The sequence below is a fragment of the Drosophila suzukii genome, chromosome 2L (assembly GCF_043229965.1).
Source record: "Drosophila suzukii chromosome 2L, CBGP_Dsuzu_IsoJpt1.0, whole genome shotgun sequence".
Lineage (NCBI taxonomy): Eukaryota > Metazoa > Arthropoda > Insecta > Diptera > Drosophilidae > Drosophila > Drosophila suzukii.
The window spans coordinates 3,485,371-3,504,709 of NC_092080.1; the positions used below are offsets into that span (position 1 = coordinate 3,485,371).

At 42.2% G+C, this 19,339-nt stretch overlaps 1 protein-coding gene across 21 annotated transcripts in view; it reads right to left on the reverse strand.

Moving 5' to 3' along the window:
• Msp300 (Muscle-specific protein 300 kDa) overlaps nucleotides 1–19,339 on the reverse strand; it is a 108,991-nt gene that overhangs the window by 40,853 nt on the left and 48,799 nt on the right. For 11 of the 21 annotated variants that reach the window (XM_070999586.1, XM_070999584.1, XM_070999583.1 and 8 more), the window contains 6 exons: nucleotides 18,469–18,774; nucleotides 16,608–16,759; nucleotides 10,133–11,102; nucleotides 9,835–10,047; nucleotides 9,519–9,779; nucleotides 3–7,067 (listed from right to left, as the gene is read on the reverse strand). In XM_070999586.1, the coding sequence (XP_070855687.1) occupies nucleotides 3–7,067; nucleotides 9,519–9,779; nucleotides 9,835–10,047; nucleotides 10,133–11,102; nucleotides 16,608–16,759; nucleotides 18,469–18,774 (8,967 nt within the window). Of the gene's footprint in view, nucleotides 1–2; nucleotides 7,068–7,236; nucleotides 7,607–9,518; nucleotides 9,780–9,834; nucleotides 10,048–10,132; nucleotides 11,103–16,607; nucleotides 16,760–18,468; nucleotides 18,775–19,339 lie in introns of those variants that run through there. The other 10 variants (XM_070999587.1, XM_070999589.1, XM_070999588.1 and 7 more) reach the window with 2 other exon arrangements.

The following is a 19,339-nucleotide window of genomic DNA, read 5'->3' on the forward strand; positions in this document are numbered from 1 at the left end:
ACCGTGTTAGCCACAAATGCTTCAGCAAGTAATGCGCTTGGTTGAGCAGGAACAATTGGATTAGCAATATTAGTAGGAGCAGGAGTTGACTGAGTTTCGCATGGAATTTTTACTGGCACTTCTTCTTGAGGGGGAACAGGGAGAACTTCAATTATAGACTCATGGTAAATATTGTCTGACTTGGTTTGCTCGATTTTCTTGACGGTGGAGATTAGAGACGAGTCTTGAGAAATATTGCAAAGCAATTTCTCAGGTTCTGGAATAGGTCTTGTCTGAATATCACCCTGTATTTCTTCTTTGGTTGTAATAGAAGGAGTTTTGGAAACTGGCGCAACTTCTACTATGGACTCTTGATAAATAACATCTGCCCTAGTATGTTCAATTGATTTGACTCTAGAGATCAAGGACTCGTCCTGGATAACATTCTGAGCAGTCACGTTTTGCTTAACTAAGGGTTCAACTGCATTGGTTATTTCGTCAACTACAGAGGGTACATAAATAGCATCATTACCTTTACTTTCCTGTACAATAACCTGAACTGTTTCTTGTTTTATGAACTCTTCTGGAATAGCGGGACGTTTCTTTTTATCCTTTTTGGAAAGTTTTTTCTGAATGTCCTCGAAAAGCTTTTGCTCTTCGGGGCTTAATTCTGCAGAGCTACTTTCAGGGAAAGCTGATTGGGTCACTTCTGGGCTATTGACTAGTTCATCTGATTGGGTAGATTTTTCGGGTATATGCGGAATAGGATCTGGTTTGGGTTCTACTGCTTCTGGGACTTCAGATTTAGACAACTCGACAACTTCAATCACTGTATTCTCTCTACTTTCGGCTGTTCTTTGCAGGGATTCCATATTTTCAGTCACAGTCTCGGTCACACGAAGACTAACCTCCGGAAAATCAAGATGCATTTTCACAATAGGTGTCTTCAGTTTCTCTTCATGGGTAATCAGGGAAATCTTTTGAACTGTGCCCGGTGGATATGCACCGTCAATGCCTTCTCCCACGAAAAGAACATTTGTGCCATCTTCGGTTTCGAAGCTTCGTCGTTGTGTAGTCGTGAGTATCGTGTTCTTGGTAGTCGTCGTAGTAGTGGTAATACTATCCGTCTCTTTAATGGCCCCATTAGTCTTGTTTGCAGCGTATTGGTGTTCACCAAGCTTCGGAAGCTCGACAGTGCTTGTTTCGATGCCAATAACCTTGACCCCAGTCGGGCTGTCCTTCAATCCTAACTGTATGTTTGAGCCCAGGCTATCTAGCTTAAGTTCGGTAGTAGGCGTTACAGAAGGGGAGGTTGAACGCGAGGAAACGACGGGACTAAATGGTCTCTGATCGGGCATCTCAATGCTTGAGGTCACGATCACATCTCCTGGTGTCTCGCTCTCTGTTAGAAGAATGCGTCCGTCATTGGATATCCTCTTTGTGATTCGCATCGTTCGTATCGTCGTAGTTTTAATAATTGCACCGTCGATTTGACTCGATGTGGTTGAAGTTTCACTCGGGACTTCTGAAATAGTTGGCGAAGCTTCACGTACTGTCACTGGTTCACTAGCGGTGCTTGTCTCCTCCGTGGTCGTTTCACCGTCTTCATTTAGCTTTTTCACTATCTTAGTAGTACGCACAGTTGTTGTCTTGGTTACACCACCACTGGCCGCCTCGTCCACAGGCTCAAGAGGTTCTGATTTCTCGATGTCCGCATTGGGAAGGTTAGCGACAACACTTTGTTCCGCGTTTTGTGAAACCTTCTTGACAATTTTCGTTGTTCGAACAATTGTAGTCTTGACAACATCCCCAACCTCTGAAGTTTCGGGCTCAGGTACAGTAATTTCTTCAATTGGAGTCAAATTATTAGGTTCCTCGATAACCGGAAACTCAGCAACGATATTTTGGGGCTTAGTATATTTTTCAGCGGCGTTTTGTTCGGCCGTAATAAAGTCTACAACTGTAGACTTTACATTACTAGCCTTTGGAACTTCAATAGATGTAGCTGTGATCAGAAGCGTATTCTCCACGCCAATAGGGACGTTAGGAACTTCTGGGAGTTCTACGCTTTCCACGACAATAGGGGCCACAGGAACATCCGGTAGGTGTGAAGTTTCATCTTCAGCTTCGCTCACAATCTTGGTCACAGCCTTTGTTGTTCGTGTAGTTGTGGTCTTAGTTATGCCCTCGCTGTTTGATTCGGTAGTAACCGATTCGGCTACAATCGGAGCGTCTTGCATGACTGTCTCGACAATGGGCAGGGAAATTTCCGCTTCACTGCTGGTCTCGCTGATATTTTCGCATTCTTGCGAAATTTTCTTAACGATTTTGGTAGTACGCACAATAGTTGTTTTTATCACACCCCCCTCATCAGGCTCATCAACAACTACTGGTGATTCAACATTCAAAGATTGTTCCACTTGGGCTTCATCTACCTTGGGAGATTTGATGGTTTTGGTGGTTGTAGTTTTAGTTGTTCTGACTACGCCCTCATCGCTTATTTCACGGCTATTTGTCTCCGATTTTTCTATCTTGGGAGGTTCGATAGCTTCTTCTGCCAAATCGTAGGACCCCAGAGATGAGGGTGCATCGGAATACGTCGAAGAGATCATCTCCTGGCTCTCCTGCTGACTGTTGCTAATTTTCTTAACGATTTTGGTTGTACGGGTAACTGTCGTCTTAATAAGACCGCTATCTTCGCTGACTATGGTTTGCTCAGACGAAAGCTTTTGATCATTATCCGTTGTTGCACTTGTTATGTTCAGGGGCTCTGTGATTTCTAGTTGTGGGTCGACAATTTCGGCAACCTTTTGCTCAATGGGAGTTTCTGGCTCGTTCTCCAATTTCATTTGCTTCTTTTTATCATTTCTCGAAGGCTTTTGCGGATTGTTTAGCTCCTTCTCAGTTTTAATCACAGTCACTTCCTCAGTGTTTACTTCTGGTACAGAAACTCCTTCCACGTCAACTGTTTTCTCCTGGATAAGTTTCTGCGATTCGGGGTACGTTATTTCCTCAGCTTGTTTTAAAACTTCTTCAACCACATTTTGGGCAGCGTCCTTTATAACTTCCAATGATGTCACCACTGTGGTAGGCAGTAGTGTTACATCACGTTCCACCTCAGGTTCATCTTCAAAGACCTCCTCAACTATTTCCTCACCGTCTTCGGTAATGCGTTTCAGGATTCGCTTTGTCTTGGTAATAACAGTCTTAGTTATTGATCCCTGTTGCACTATTGTGTCCTGTGTTGTAGAGAATGCAGTCACATCAATGGGCACCTCACTGGTAGTAGTTTCAATCGTTGGTAAGTTGTATTGCTCAACTGAGATATTCTCTTCAGGCAAATCATCAATTACATCTTCCTCGACAATCTCCTCCTTGCCATCTACAATACGCTTTACTATGCGCTTGGTAATGTGCTTAGTTATTGTTCGCGTTGTGATGGTTGTAGTTCCACTTTCCGTTGAGATTGTGTTAGTTGATGTAGTTACCGTGGGCTCGCCTTCGATAATGGTCTCAGTAATATTTGCCGGGACCATCTCAATAAGAGATGTACTGTCCTTTGATGATATCTTAACAGCTTCCGTAGCAGTAATTACGAAGTCTGAGGAAACATTTTCAGATTGAATCACTTGTTCTTCTTGTTCTGGAATTTTTTCAGAAATTGGTTTTGATGGCTCGGCAATTTCAACTAAATCCTGTACAGAAATTATAGGCTCAGTTACCACAGGACTCTCAACGGTAATGGTTTCTGTTGCTTTTGTTGTCTTAGTATCTGCAGCAGTAGATTCCACTGGTACTGAAATAATTTGAACGTCATCCAGTTTAGCTTCCTTCTTAGAACGCTTTTTGTCCTTCTTTGTGGGTACTGCAGGAGTAACAACTGGCTCTACGTTTTCTGTGATGGTAACAGAGGTTTCCACAACCGTTTTGGACTGTTTGTTTTCCTTTTTGAACGAGGTGGCAGTACCTTGAGGTTCCTTAGTCGGAATAACATCCTTTGTCTCAATCACAGCTGGTTGAGCAACTTCCCTTTCAACAACAGCCTCAACAGGCTTCTTGTTGACCTCTTGCTCCACAACTGGCTTGGACTTTTTCTTGTCCTTCCTTGAAGGTGCAGCTGGAGTCAGAGGCTTTTCATCAGCGGATTGGACAATCTCCTTCTCAACTACCTTCTCAACAACAGTTTTCGTTTGCTTCTTTTCCTGCTTTATGTCAACAGATTTTTGTTCAACCACAGCTGGCTTCAAAACTACCGTTTCAACGATAGGCTCATTGGACTTGGTGTTTTCAACCTCCTGAACAACCGTTTTAGCTTGCTTCTTTTCCTTTCTGTTTGGAGCGACTGGTGCCACTTCAACAACCGGTACTTCCTTTTCCTTGACAGGTTTTTGTTTCTTATCTCTCTTTGATGGAACTGGAGCTGTTTCCGTTGGCTGATTGATCTCAACAGCAGGTTCAACTACGTTCTTTATAACAGTTGTCTCCACCACCGTTTCCTTTTTCTCCAAAGCAGTCAGGGGCTGTTTCTTATCCTTTTTTGGTGGCACTAAAATTGCGGTAGCTAGGTCATCTTTTGGCTGAGCAATTGGTGTGGCCTCACTGTCGGTAGACTTCTTCTGCTTCCTTGATTTTCTTGGCTTTGGCTCTGGTTTAGAAGCCTCTTCAAACACCGGATTGGGAATCGTCACATCAACAACTGGTTTGCTCTCTATCAAAGCTACACCATTTCTATCGGGTGACTGGGATTTCTTACCCGTCTTACCATCTTTTCTAGTACTCTGTCTAATCGGCAATGGTTCTGGTTGAGGTTCGTGTCTTACTCTCTTTGTACGCGATGTGCGCGACTCGACATTCTCAATCTTGCGTTCCCATGTTGGAGATTTCTCGGCATGTCTAGTTTGCTGATTGGTTCTATTAGTAAAGGTAGTAGTACTGATTGTAGCTTGTTCTGGCTTGCGCTGCAAGGGCGGCGAGGACGTAAGGCGCACTGGAGTCGGTTGCTGACTGGATGGCTGGAAAACTGGATGTTCTGTGTGCTGGAGACCGAAAAGGACTTCGGCGTAAGTGCTGCCTGTACTGATGTCCTGGGGCCGGACCTGTTTATGGCTTCGCCTTTGAGGCTGGGGATGGACCGTGACCGTTGTTGGAACTTCCGGAAGTTTTGGGGCTTCTGGGACTGCGACGACTTCCTGAGTCTGCTGCAATATCACAGTTGGCTGTATTTGTTCGGAGACAATTGTGGTCTCTGTTACATAGCTGGTTGTCGTAATATCAGGTTGAGATTGACCTTGGATTTGAGGGTCGACCAGGGACTGAGGACCTTGTGGCTCATCCAACGGTATTGTTTCGATAGCATCAACATCAAACTGACCAAAAGTAATATCCGGTCGCGGTTCGTCCAGCTCAAACTCCTGTGGTTCTACAGGTCGCAGCATGTGAACATGCTCTTCAATGTAGTACGGCTCGCTCTGGACTACCTCCGGTTGGATTTGCTGGGTGCTGGTGGTCAGAGGCTCTGTGGCACTCTGTTGAACCATAGATGCCAACGTGGTAACAACGCGATCCAGCACGCTGTTGCCTGTAGTCGAGTAGGGGTCAATAAGATAGGTCTGCTCAACTGTTTCCTGCTGGTAGTCCTGCAAAGGTTCGGTTTGCTGCTGTTGCTGTTGTGGGTATTCCTGCGTATAATCAGTCGTTTGCTGGGTATAGTAGACTTGATTTGGATCAGCGGGGTAAACCGTGGAGTAGGGTTCGGTCTGAGCCACCGGCTGATAGTAACCTGTCAGAAGCTGATATTGCGTTGTCGCTGGTGGCACAGCAACCTGCTGATACTGTATGGGATACTGCATCTGCATAATCTGCTCGTAATAGTTCTGTTGCGTCTGCTGCTGCTGCTGCGGCTCTGTGGCAGATCCTGTCACATAACCCCATTGACCACTATCGGCCACGTTCTCGTACATTGTCTGGTATAACTGCGGATCGGGCTGCAAGTAGGTGGCTGCAATCTCTTCTGCTGTCATAGGCACTTCGTAATTGCTGAGGGATTTCGGCTGCTGTTGCAGTAGTGGTTGCTGTTGCTGCAACTGCTGTTGCTGCGGGGAAGAATAATCAAGCTCTGTCCTCGTTTCGCTGGTGTATTGTTCCAGCTGTTGTTGCTGTTGCGCATCCTTGATGGGCTCTGGTTCAGGTTCGGGTACGTAAATACTGCCTGAGACTACCGCTGCGCTGGCATCCACCACATCCTGAATAGTAAGATCCGTTCGGCCTTGAACTGCCTGGGCGGCAAGCTGTTCGGCCTTGAGACGCTCCAGTTCCAGACCTCGCAGGACCTCGGCATAGGAAGTCGATCCGGGAACCCACATGGGGCTACGAGATCTAGTCCGGTCGTCAATAGGCAAGAAGAGTTGTTCCTGTTGTTGTGGTTGCTGCTCCAATTGAATCTCAATTGCGGGTTGTGGTGGCGCTTGGGGTTCCGTTTGAGTTTGAGGTCGTCGTCTAGGCGAACGACCTCTTCGTTCTGGCCGCGGAGGTTGAAGTTTCTTACCGGGTTTCGCCTGAGGTTGGTGCTTCTGCTCGCTTTCGATGAACTGAGTGTTGGGGTTGTTGGTTGTCGTTGTCGTTGTGCTAGGAACTGAGGTTGGGGTATTGTCGCTGCTGGGTGGTGTAACCTGTTGTTGGCGTTCATAGATCGCTGTGGAAACAGTGCTGCCGCCGCCATTGAACTCGAATCGCTCCTGGCTTTGGGCTTCATCCCCGTTCGTACGTCTTGAAGACTTGGTTGTGGTTGTCGTAACAGTTGTGATAGTTGTCTGGTTCTGAGTATCGTTCGTTTGTTGCTGCCGGGTCGTTGTCGTTGTAGAGGGGTCTCTTTCTGGTCGGGGATTTGTTACCGGTTCATTACCGCCGCTTACCGGACTCGCATGTCCTGACAACACTTCAGCATAGGTCAGACCCACTGCCGCCGTTGGCTTCATAAGCAACGAGACAGTCGATGAAGTGGTCACTACTGAATGGGGGTCCAGCACATAGGACTTTCGAGCGGTCGCATCGTAGACTTGCTGCATGCCATCGATAGATTCTCGCATTGCCTAATTGTTCATCATGGTTCACGTTTCAGAGTGATAGAGAGAGAGAGTGGGAGAGATAGGGGGAAGATTTGCCAAAAACGTTAGCTTTGATATGATTGCAGGGGTTTCAAAGGGGGGACACAAAGCTAAGCTACCTAACATCCCTCATAAATTATACTCGAAAAAGGGCTTGCGTTTTTAAAAATATAATTTGATAAATTAATTTATTTCTTTTTTAAATATAGCATATATATATATAATTGTAAATTCTTAAACATGGGTCATGTTTTTCTGATTAGAGTAGTGACGGCAGTTGACAGTTTGGCCGAGGCCACCGTCCCTGGGAGAAGGAGAGCGGTAGCAAGGGCAAACGGAAGACGCCGGGGTGGCTGCTTTGGCTTTGATCTAGTCCTAGATTGGCTTTAACTTATGGTTAAGGGTACGGCATCCTAAATCTCTAGCTTGGCATCGTCCGGCGTGCCGCGATGTATTAACAACTTGATGCGCTCATTACGTGCAGTTATTTTCGAATGCAGATTTTTGACACGTTCCCGACATGCCTATTGTTTTATATAGGGTATATATGGTGCATGTTTTTTTTTGAAAGAGTTCGAATGGTTGGCGTGAGAGCAGATATATATATATAGAGAAGAAATACAAAAGATGTCAGCATATATATTGAGATTCGTTTATGGTAATTTTAAGACAGCGAGCACATTATACGCCATGGGATAGATACAGGAAAAGCGACCATTAACCATGTTCGATATTTCGATTTTTAAGAAGAAGTAAGCAGTACCCATGTGCGTTTGTTTATGGGTGTGATCAAGGGTTGTTTATTCGATGGGGTTAAAGGGTGTTACATCGGATATGTAGCAGATTAGTCACAGGTTTGTAAGTAGCGCAACAGGCAAGCGAGCAAAGCCCAAAGACAAGTTTTATTTGGTTTAATATATATAATTAGTAAAGAACAATGTTTATGGAGTGTGTTTAATAATTTGCATGTTTGTTTTTCGATTTTTTTTCAGCGCAACGACACCAGGATTTTTGTTTATATTCAACAAAAGTTACGTAGAGAAAAGATAAAGAGAAATACAATTGTCAAAAATAAAATACCAAATCAAATTATAAACCGTAACCATAATTAATATATAACCGACTTTCGCTATTACAATACCAGAAAGATATAGAAAAGGTATATAGAGAAAGAGAGAGAGCTGCTTGGTGAAGAAAATGATTGCTTGGCTAAGCTGACTAAATAGTTAAGTCAAATAAAAATTAACCCAAATTAAAAACCTTTAAAAATGTCTAAGCCAAAGCTTAATGTGTAATTGTGCCTTAAAATGTGTCGATTTAAATGCGATGTGATGACTGTACTTTTTTTTTGAGTGTGTGAGGTCAGGTGAAGGGAAATCAAAAAGTTCTCAAAGCAAGAGCTGCCCCATTAAGTATTATCAAATTTAGCTACTGCCCCAAATTGAATTGAATTCTATATTTTGCCACTTACCGCCAACATTGCAATTCGCAATGTAAAGTTAAATTTTAGTAATAAAATTACAAGCTATTTAAAATACTGGGGAAATCTTGATTTTAACCTATTGCTAGGCCACCTGCTTCTAAAAATAATCACTTTGTTTATGACCAATAAAAACAATGGAAAACGTTTTGACTCTAAAAATAGTCCATGTGATTATCTGGAGGAGGAATTCGGTTTAATTTCTGGGTGGCCTAACCCTGACAACAAGAACTTATTTATTTTTGGGCATCAAAAATTCTTTGGGGCCGCAGCACGTGACAAATGGTAATGATGAGGGGTATAATTTTTGTGGGTATTTTTCCGATGAGAGCGATACGATAGCAATGAGTTTTGAGAATGAGAGCTGCACGGTCGGTAGATGAGAGATGAAAAATGTTTAAACGTAAGGAAACATAAAGATGAAATGTGGATGATAAATGTGGACTTGTGTGAGCATTTGTGTGCGAAATAATGACATAAAACCAATTCGAAAATAAAAACGTAATAAAATTTTGCAAAACGAAAAGGAATAAAACAAAAACATGAAGAAATAAAAATGCGCGTTGTTTTCCTTCTTTTGATAAACTAAGTAAAATTAAATAAAATACGCAGCCACCGTGCAACTGTTTTTCTTCAGACCTACCCGCACACATTTAAGCGTAAGGGACAAAAACGATTTCAAAATATTAATCAAGTATATATATTATATATTTGGGTAAGGGGTTAATAACTTTTGTTTGGTTGTTCTGTCAACTGTTTTTCATAGCGATGAAGGATCGTTCACAGCGATGACGAAATGATATATAGATATATATAAAAAGGGGGTTTTTTTTAAATGGGATAACCGACTTTACTAGAGAGATCTCCTGGCAATATCTGCTATATCTGAACTGAACTGCTAGCTGGTTTTTGCTAAACGGGTCTACTAATTCTGTCAAAGACTGGACGGTACGTACCTGTTGCTCGGCTAATGCGCGCTCGCGATCGTGCGGCAAGTACGTGGGCGCCATCACCAGGCGGAGCTGCTGCTCCTCCTGGATGATGCGCTGGCGCAGGGTCTGCATCTGCTGCTGGTAAACATCGATCTGGGCCAGCGTCTGCTCGAGGCTCTGTGACTTGGCCTTGACCAATTCACCCAGGCCGTCGAGCACGCGCACCAGATCATCGACATTCTCGCTCAGCCGGGGATCACCGCCCATGCCGTTGCGGAAATGAACCTGCGGATGAGATGGTAAGCAGGGATTAGCCATGGCGTCGGGGCCAACTACTCACCTCCAGTTTCTCGATGGACAGTCTCAGTTTCGTTTTCTGCACATTAATGTCGGCCAGGGTCTTCTCACAGAAGCCGAGCTGATCGCGCAGCGGTTTCTTCTGCTGCTGCGAGGAGTCCAGACTCTGCTTCGTCTTCTCGTGCCAGGTGCGTATATCCTTAATCTTGCGTTCACATTGGTCCCATTCCTCACAGGCCTCTTGCAGCAGGGAGTTCTAGGGGATCAAAGATAGAAGATGGGAGAAACAATGTTATTTTAGGGGGTCCTGGTGGCTAGATCCCCTGCATCCACCACTTTACCCTCTCTAGCAGCACCGCTTCCACGGATATCTTCGCATCCTCGGCCTCCTGCAGTTTGTCCTTGAGATCGCCCACAGTCGTAACCTGGCCAATGTGCTCCAGTTCCTTGTCCATTTCGCTCAGATGCTTCACAATCGGTTTAATACTCTTCACAGCCGTCACATAGTCGTTCAGTTTGTTCCTTGCCTCGGGCAGGGTGCGCAGCTCGATGGTCTGATCGATGAAGGTGCGCTTCTCCGAAGCCCACGACATCACGATCTGGTAGAGGTTCATGAACCTCGTCCATGCATCCAGGCTATCGCCCACCGCCTGCTTCTTCTCGTCCAGCCAGCCACGAACCTGGGCCAGGGATGCGGCCAACTGATCGATGGTCGTCTGCACCAGCGTCTTCTCCTCGCTGTTGCGACAATTCTCGATGATCAGCTGGCCGTTGGTCTTGACCAGGGTGAAGCGTTCGTAGATGGCGGTGATCTCGTGGTTGATGCGCTGCAGCAGCTCCTTCATCTGTGTGGGCGTGAGGCTGCGCTCCTGCACCTGCACCTCGGCCTGGAGCAGCCAGCGCTGGATCTCATCCACACCGGCCACATACTCGGTGCGCACGGTCTTCGCCCGCTTGAAATCCTTCTCTTTGGTCTCCATCGTCACCTGGACACGCTCGGCCAGCAGCTCTAGGGCTGTGAACTCCTGGGCAATGTCGTTGGGCAGCTGATTCTGCTTGGCCTGGTAGTGGGCCGTCGTCTGGGCCACCAGTGACTTGCTCTCCTCGGAGGCCAGTTGCACCTGGCTGTTCAATGTGATCAGGAGCTGTTCTGTTTGCGAGATGTGCTCGTCGTAGACGTGAACCGATTGGAGTTGATCGTGTAGAGCGTTTAGCTTATCCTGTAGCTGCGAAATGCGACGGAAGACTTGCTCGATCTCCTCGAGATCCTTGCTAACCTGTTGCTCCTTATCGCGCAGAGTGTCGTTCAATCTGAAAGAGGAGAATGGGTTAGTTTTTTCAGGGGCAAGTTATCCAATAGCAATGTGTGTATTTGTGTAGACAGTGTGAAAACCACGCGGTTCCCGATGGTATAGATAGAATTCTATACGATATCTCTTTCAAGATATATGGGGGGCGAAAAGTTATTCCTCTGGCGGCACAAAAGGCTGAAAAGATTCTGAAGTTTTCAATGTTCTTTGGCTGCTTGTATATATATATATGGCTATATATATGTAAGATCCACTGGGCTTTGGCCTCGAGGCTGCGAAGATTTCCGTGAAAAATGAATGCTGCCGCTTGGGTACAAGAGAGTTTTCTAAATGAAATGGCTGGCGCACATTTGCTCGGGTCTGAGCAATTTTTCGAAAACTTTCGAAAACGATTTTTCAACATTGCTCATAATTCGAAATTGCCTTGATCCCATTGAGAGGCAAAGAGCGAAAAGTTTTCTTTTAAAAGCCGAAAAAGATAAAAAAAATAAAAATATTCCCTTCTTCTGCTTGGCCACGCACAACTTTTACAATATCTTGTTTTTCTTTTTGTAGTTTTAGCTTGTGTGTATTTTTAAAAGCGGCGCATGTTTAAATTTATATACACCCCATTTATTTATGTTTTATTTTTTTTTCTTTTTTGAATAGAGGTATTTTGCATTTTTCGCTCGTAGACGAGCTGACGTCATTGGGGCGTTGCAGTGAACGGGATGAATCAATGAGAAACACCGATCGCATTTGAATTTCGCATTGATTTCCGTTCCGTATTTCCAGCACATGACGCATATCGCTCATACGCCCTGGTGGCCCAACGCAAAAGCGTTTGAAGTGTATTAGAAAAAATGATCTTGTGTGTGCCGACAACAAGTGTTCGTGTTCGTGTTGAACGATTGCACTTGGCATGGAATGAGCGATTTGTTAATGGAACGTTTATTGCCCTTTACAGCCGCCGAGGAGCGAAGCAAAACGCGGCCCTAAGATGAGGCCAAGTCAACACACATTTGGCTCTCGGCCAATTGGCCGCAAAGTTGGCTGAAAACATTTTCAAATTTAATTGTTAAATGCGCGCCGCCGAAAGAACAAATTTTTCTGGGCTGCGGAAATAGACGATACTCTCTATAAACTAGCCAGAATTATTTCGGCGTCATTTTTCGCAGCCAACAAATATCGAACTAGTGAGTTCCCAATGTTGTTTGGGTTTGAAATGCCGACAAAAAAAAAGAAAAATGATTTTTCCCCAATGCTATTTTCACTCGGCTGCCATTTTGTACAAATTAACGATTTAAATTTAGTGCATGGCTCTAATTTAAATGGCAAAATATGCTAGAAATGCCGTGGCGAGCACGAGAGAAAGTGAAAGGCAGCTAAATGACGGCGTGTGTTGCCACAAGACAAAAAAATAATAAAAAAAAAAAATAAATAAATATAGCGATACGTTTGGGGAAACATTTGCGAAACATAGTTTGATCAATTATGGCGACAGGAGGAATGTAATCAGGCCCTCGACGACGATAAGCTATTGGCAGTGGCTATTTCTGTCGCCTTGGCTACGTCATCGTTTAAAGTAGAAACGCGTGCGAATCATATTCATTCTCTTTCTCTCCGAATCGAATAAAGCGGACAAATAACAAAAACACTCACACCTGACGACCCTGGCAGGTATGCGAATAAACGAATATACGAGTATCTGAGTACCAGAGACCGGTGTTGTTTTGCATAAATGTTTTTCGATGGGTTTTACTCTGCGATGACTTAATCAAGTCTTGAAGTCTCGGAAATTTCTACCAGCTCTCTCGTTTAAGTACTTGTTTTATGCTTTTTTTTGTTGTGCCCAAACAATCACCTTATGCTTTTCACGACTTTAACTACAAGTGCGTAAGTGGCCGGCAATTAGCAACAATTTTTAATTGCTGCTCAGTCTTCTGTCTGCGATTTTGGCGACAACTTTCGGACCTCCTTTTTAACTTGGAGGCAGAAGTGTGCTCAACTTTTGGGAACTTTCGAGCTCTCTGCTTGACTTCCAGAGCCTCAATTCCGGTGCCGGAATTTCGGTGAAAACCAAGCAGACGCTACACAAATGGAAAATCTGCTGTTCTGTCGTGCTCGTTACGTATACGCCTGGTAATCCACAAAGCGGCGTTCGAAACTTCAACATGAAAATAGAAGAAATCGGAGGGAAAAAAAGAAATATTTCGATTAGGAGCCATTGGCCCAAAAGAAAAGCCATTGTCATACATTTCTTTCTTTCTTTTCTTCTCAGAAGGGGCGCCGGTATTTCTTATGCTTTGCTGCTTCTCTGGTTTTTACTACTTCTTAGTTAATTAATTTGATTTAAAAATATGCGTATATGTATTGCGGTCGCTTCGTTCGTTTGCTTTTTCATTTAGTTTCCAGCCATCCAGTTTTAGAAACACGTCCGCTTGCAACTAACTCTATATAAAAACTAACCCGAAAAGAATCTCAACGCTGGCGGCGCACGCAAAAATTGCCAAAAACTTTGCTTCGGCTTTCGTCGGCTGGCGATCGTTAACAGCGCCCGAAGGCTCTACGGAAATAAAAGAACGAAAACTGCTAAGACCCCGAACTCACCACACCAAAATATCTGAATAAAAGGGGGGAGACGAGTGGGGTCTACAAAATTATATAGTCAAAAGAGTTTGACATTGAAGAAACCGGCTGAAATCAAGGGAGTTTGCATAGTTATACCACCCCTCTTTCATTGAAGTATAGTACCTAAAATGCAGGGTTGATTGATAAGGCAAAAGCCGGTTTAGATAAGAAAAGCCGGCAGTAAACTTACCACTAGAGAGAGCCGAGAAAAGAGAGAGTAACCAGTGGAATGGAACACAGAAAACAGTATTCACAACGGTAACATCGCTCTGTTAACGGCTAACAGTGGCAAAAATAAACTTATTATTACCCGCTTACCTCATTTGGGCAAAGTTTTTATTATTGTTCGCTTCTGTTGCTGTCGGTTTTTGATTTTCTCTTTTTTTTCTGACAAATTGCTAATGCAAATGCATATGCAAATCACAGATTAAATTTGGATTTGTTTGGCTGCCTAATGAATTTCTATAAACCTGATAAGATTGTAAAATCTACGACATACTCGTATGATTCAGCAGTATTTTAATTATAATTCAATTTAAATAACTTGCACATATGGTTTACCTTTTTTTCATTTTTTTGCCATTTCTCAACGATGAAGTCACCCAACTCAAGCAAAATATTTAATTTTCACTTGTGTTTTTTATTTACTCAACTCTTTTATGATTTTTTCGGCACATTGTTTACATTTTGCTCACATCGCTTTATCACGTATTCCCCCACCGGCATTTCATCAATGGCATATAATCTCACTTGAGAACCGAACCTCTATATAAGATTTGTGCAAAATCAAATTTACTTGCTAATGGAGCTAATTGTCGCCTTCTAGATAAACACGTACACCACTGAACTTGTTAAAAATAAATTATTAAATCCCCACAAAGTGCAGGAGGCTTACGCAATATTTAATGTCTTTTCGCTGATTAGATTTTTGCATGTCGAAACAATGTTATTAATATCTCAAGTGTGTAAATGCATTAAAATTTTGCGTCGCATTTTGGGATATATACTATACATATCTCAGTTCTGACTATATAATTATCGATGACATGCCGCTTGGAGGTATATTAGATCATTCTTTTCGGCGTGATGATGGCATAGTTTGTTTGTTCTGTTTGGGACAGCCGCATTTGAGAATGAAAACAATTAAAGGAATAAATGTTTCAGCTAATTAAATGGGGATGCCTTTGGGAAACGATTATTTCATAAAGATTTATTAGGGAAGGAATGGGAAATTTATTTCATGGTTCACTTATTAGTTTCTTTTTTTGGAATATTTGGTGTGAGTAATCAAAAAGTTTTTACTATTTATAGAACATATGTAATGGGTTTTTACAGGTTGATATATCATAACTTAAAAATGTATTTATTATATAATATATTATTTAATATATATTATAGAAATTTGGATTGGTCATGTCTATATTCCTTTTTTTACATGTCTTTATCTGAGAAATAATATAGTATTTATGATACAAACACGTTTCGTTTGTTGCTATTTACTCAATCAACAGGGAAACGTGATTATCCATAGAATTTGCGCTTGAAATATCGAAGCTGTCGGCGCCTGGCAGCAGTCAAAACATTTGTCAATTCACTCGCTTTAAGAACCTCGAAAACTTACGCACATTGCGGTTGGTTTTTGGGGGAAAATGTGGGGAAAATTTGAGGCAAATTATAGCCACAGCTGCTGCTCTCGTTTTTCAAGCAGACTGCTGTCGGAAAAACAACAAATTGTGTGTAAAAATAAAACAAAACAAGTAGACTGGGGGAGAGAAAGAGGGGCGGGGGATCCAACCAGAAATTGTGTCAGTGTGAAAGGCCAAAAGGGAGAAAAGTGGGCCGCTGTCAACGAAAAATTCGAAAAAGTGTTTACGTGATCTGCGGGTGTGGTGAGTTTCGAGGTCTATCAACATATGTTGCTGGCAACATGTTGCCAAGTCTATGGCACGTGATAGATAAATTAGCAAATGAAAATTCGAAAAAATTCAGAGGGAACAATTAACAACAAGAAGAGCAAAATGAATTGGCATATTGGCACGGCTTTTGTGTTTTTCTAGCGCCAGGCAACAACAGAAATACACATATATCAGTCATTTCCGTAAAGGCACGGCAAAAGAATTCGTCTTATCAAAAAAGCATATAAATAATATATATGTTTGTTTCTTCTAAGGCCCCTATCGCGTTTGATAAGACTGAAGCTTTGGCACAGTTCTTTGAAGAACGGGATAGCCCCGGAAAAAAAAGAAACTAATGCAAATGCTTAATAAGAATTTCCCAGAACTTGCAATTAAACTTAATTTTTTCGGGTTATGGAGGGCTGAGAGGGGTAAAAACTCTATAAGTCTCGTCTTACGTAATGCACACACAACAAAACGCCGACCACGAAGCGTAACAGTTGGTCTGACGTCAGATTTTGACTCAACTATAACAATAAGATGGCATTTCGAGGGCCAAACAAGTCTAGAAACTTAGGAAAAGGTTTATAAAGGCGAGAACAAAAATGTATCTTTATAGCGATAATTAAAAATATACCTACGAAGTACTCATAAAAAGTTTCGTTCACAGTTAGAGAAATTCATTCTATCGTAAGAATTCTCTACTATTTTAAATATGACTATGATATAAACATGAAAACCTCACAGATACTCATCTGTAACCAGTCAAGTTCTATAAATTGCCATTCATTTTCATTAGGCAACAAGTTTGGCAGCTTGATATAATGTATGCAAGCCAATTCAATTTCCGGAATTAAACGTTTCGATCGAAACCTTTGTTTGTGTTTTGATTGGGTTTGCTTTTCTTTTTGGGTCCCCAGTCACGCGTAGTTAAACACAATGTATATAGCACTGATAGGATAGGGTTCGTATGGGTAATTGGGGTTTCAGTGGGTACTCACTTGGCCTGCTGTTCGACTAACTTATCCACTTTGGCCTGTATGGCCTCCGCCGAGGGTTTGTGTACTTCCCCAAGGAATGTGAGGATGGATTTAGAGAGCGCCTCGATTTCTTTATGTGATGATTTAAGTTGATTTGATTCTTCACGCAGTTCCTATAAAGAGTACAGAGTTTATTAATTACAACGTTTGCTCAATTAAGATTAATTAGGTGTGGTCATGTAATGGATGAGTAAATATCATTGATGGCCAACATTGCAACATCTCTATTTTTTCTAGAACTTGTATCTCCCTCAAAATCGTTTTCATTTCCAGTTTTTATTTTTGGAAGGTCGCCATTGAATAAAAGAAAAATAAATAAAGTTGACTTTGCAGCTTAGAAACTTGAGGTTATTTCATCGAGAAGAATTTTTTCAACTTAACGAGATATACAACAAATAAATAAAATTTATAGTCTAATTTGGTGAGACAAAATTAAAACCTTAAGCATGTGTTTGCGTTTGTTTATCATCGTTACGTATGATGGTTTTTGTTTCTATTTCGTTATCGCCGAAATCAGCTTTATATGGCCCATGTATGACAACATCGTTAGTTCGATATGGAGGGGCCTAGCTTTTATGGCTGAAAATTGCTTCAATTGAAATGTGATTGGAAAACCTGCTATTGAAGTTGATGTGGAACTAGCTTTTTAGTACTATTTATAGTTGTCAAATTGAAAATAAACATCAAGAGCTGTTATCGCCCCAAAACAATGATCTCACTCACTAACAAATCATTCAAATCATCGCTGATAAGTAGTAAAAATAATAATTACTATAGTTCTATGTAGTTAAACATGTGGCGAGGTGTTACTACCTTGGGTTTATAAAGTAACAATAAATAAATGCAATTAATATGTAAATATAAACAAAAGCTTTATGTTATTTATGGGCCATCAATCATTAGGTGGCTCACGTTCTCTGGTTGAACTAAAATCAAAAGTTTAAAGAAACCGAAAGTTATAGTGTTGTTTTGGTAGCCACATTCTTCTCTCTTGATTACTGTGATTTAGTGGCTTTCCGTGTTAATCATTCAAAACACATCATTAGATTAATTTTGGACCTGCCTCAGATACGATATAGCTTTTGCTAAGCTCAAGTCGCGAGAAGAGAGCTTGAAGAGCGGGAGAAGCCACGAGAGCGCAAGCTCCGGTCCACAACGTGACCATGAACTTGATGTCGGCATGGTGTTCACGGCTATATCTATATATATATACATTTATATATCCGACACGGTTTGTGTTTATGCATGGATATTGGTAAAAATATTTGACAAACATAAAAGCCCCCAAGGGAGGGCGGATTTGCCACAACGAAACTAAATGAATGAATGGGTGCCGCATGATATATACACACTGAGATACGAATGTTAGTTAAATATACAAAATTCGGTTTATCTGAAGACTTTAAAAATGGTGGAAAGAATGATATCTTACAATACATTTTGAAAACAAAACTTACCACAGTAAGCTCTTGCTTTAAGACATTTGACATGTTATAAATAACTTTTAAAAATCAATATTTAAATGGCATGGAAATCTCCATGAGAACTTTAGGAACTCGTGTCGATATAGACATATGGATCTTTCAAAATAAAATAATGGGGTCATATAACCGTTTAAAATGGTTTAAAAAATGTATCTTTTGATACCACATTAAGCTCTTCCTTAAAAATATTTGTCATGTTGTAAATATATTAAGTATTCCAATGGTATGCGCATCTTAAGAACTGTACATTATGGATTTATTTCCCAGTGTAATCCCCAAATGTGGCCAGCATGTAAATGTATCTGCGATGACCTTAAGCGGCCGACGTGTTAACTCACCTGAATGGCATTCTTCGTATCTTCCAAGTGACGTCGGGATCTTACAGTCGGATCGACATTGCGGAACTTGTCCTCCAGTCGACCAAGTGCCTTTTCCCAGGCGTGCAGGCTGTTCTCGAAGCCGTCCCAATGCTCGGCCAACTGTTGCAGGTTGTCGCGTCGCTGCTCCAGGCCGCGGACCAGATCCTGCCAAGATCTGTTCAATCCGGCGTTATCCTGCTCGATCAGCTGGCGGTTTCGGGCGTCGGCCTGGCGGATGAGCGATTGGGCCTGCTGGTTGACTAGCGTTAAGTCGCTATTCTGGCTCTGGAATGTGCGGGGAACAAGAACAAGAGCGGTGTGTGAATTAAATGACTTTCTGACGTAACTCGCCCCGAAATCCGGAATCGCGAATTATACAAAAATATATAGAAGTGGTATGTATGATTAGAAATTTCCGCCTTTGTCTGGGAGTTTCGCTATAAAAGCAGATGTGTACGTAGTTTCCACTGAGTGTGCCCCCTAGTTCAACTTTGACATATGTCTGACCCAGGGAGTTGAAAGGCAAACGCTGCTTAATTCGTATAAAATTTTATAGATTTTTTTCACAAGCACTTAAACACACACACACACCTCGAGTGTAGCCTTATTTTGTTTGATTTCTTATGGGTCTTTTATAGATTTCAAACGGCTGATGACGTTAGCCGTTGTCTTTCCGATATTGATGTCTATCTGGCTGGCAATTTGGTTGTATTTTATTTCTGTTCAATTTGCGCCTGGCCTCAAGCACATGGCATTTAGTTTTCCTTTTTTTTGTTTTATAACGAAACGGGTAATTCAAATTTAACAAATGTGGCGATTCTCCGCTTTCTTGCTGCTGCTCTCTTTGTCT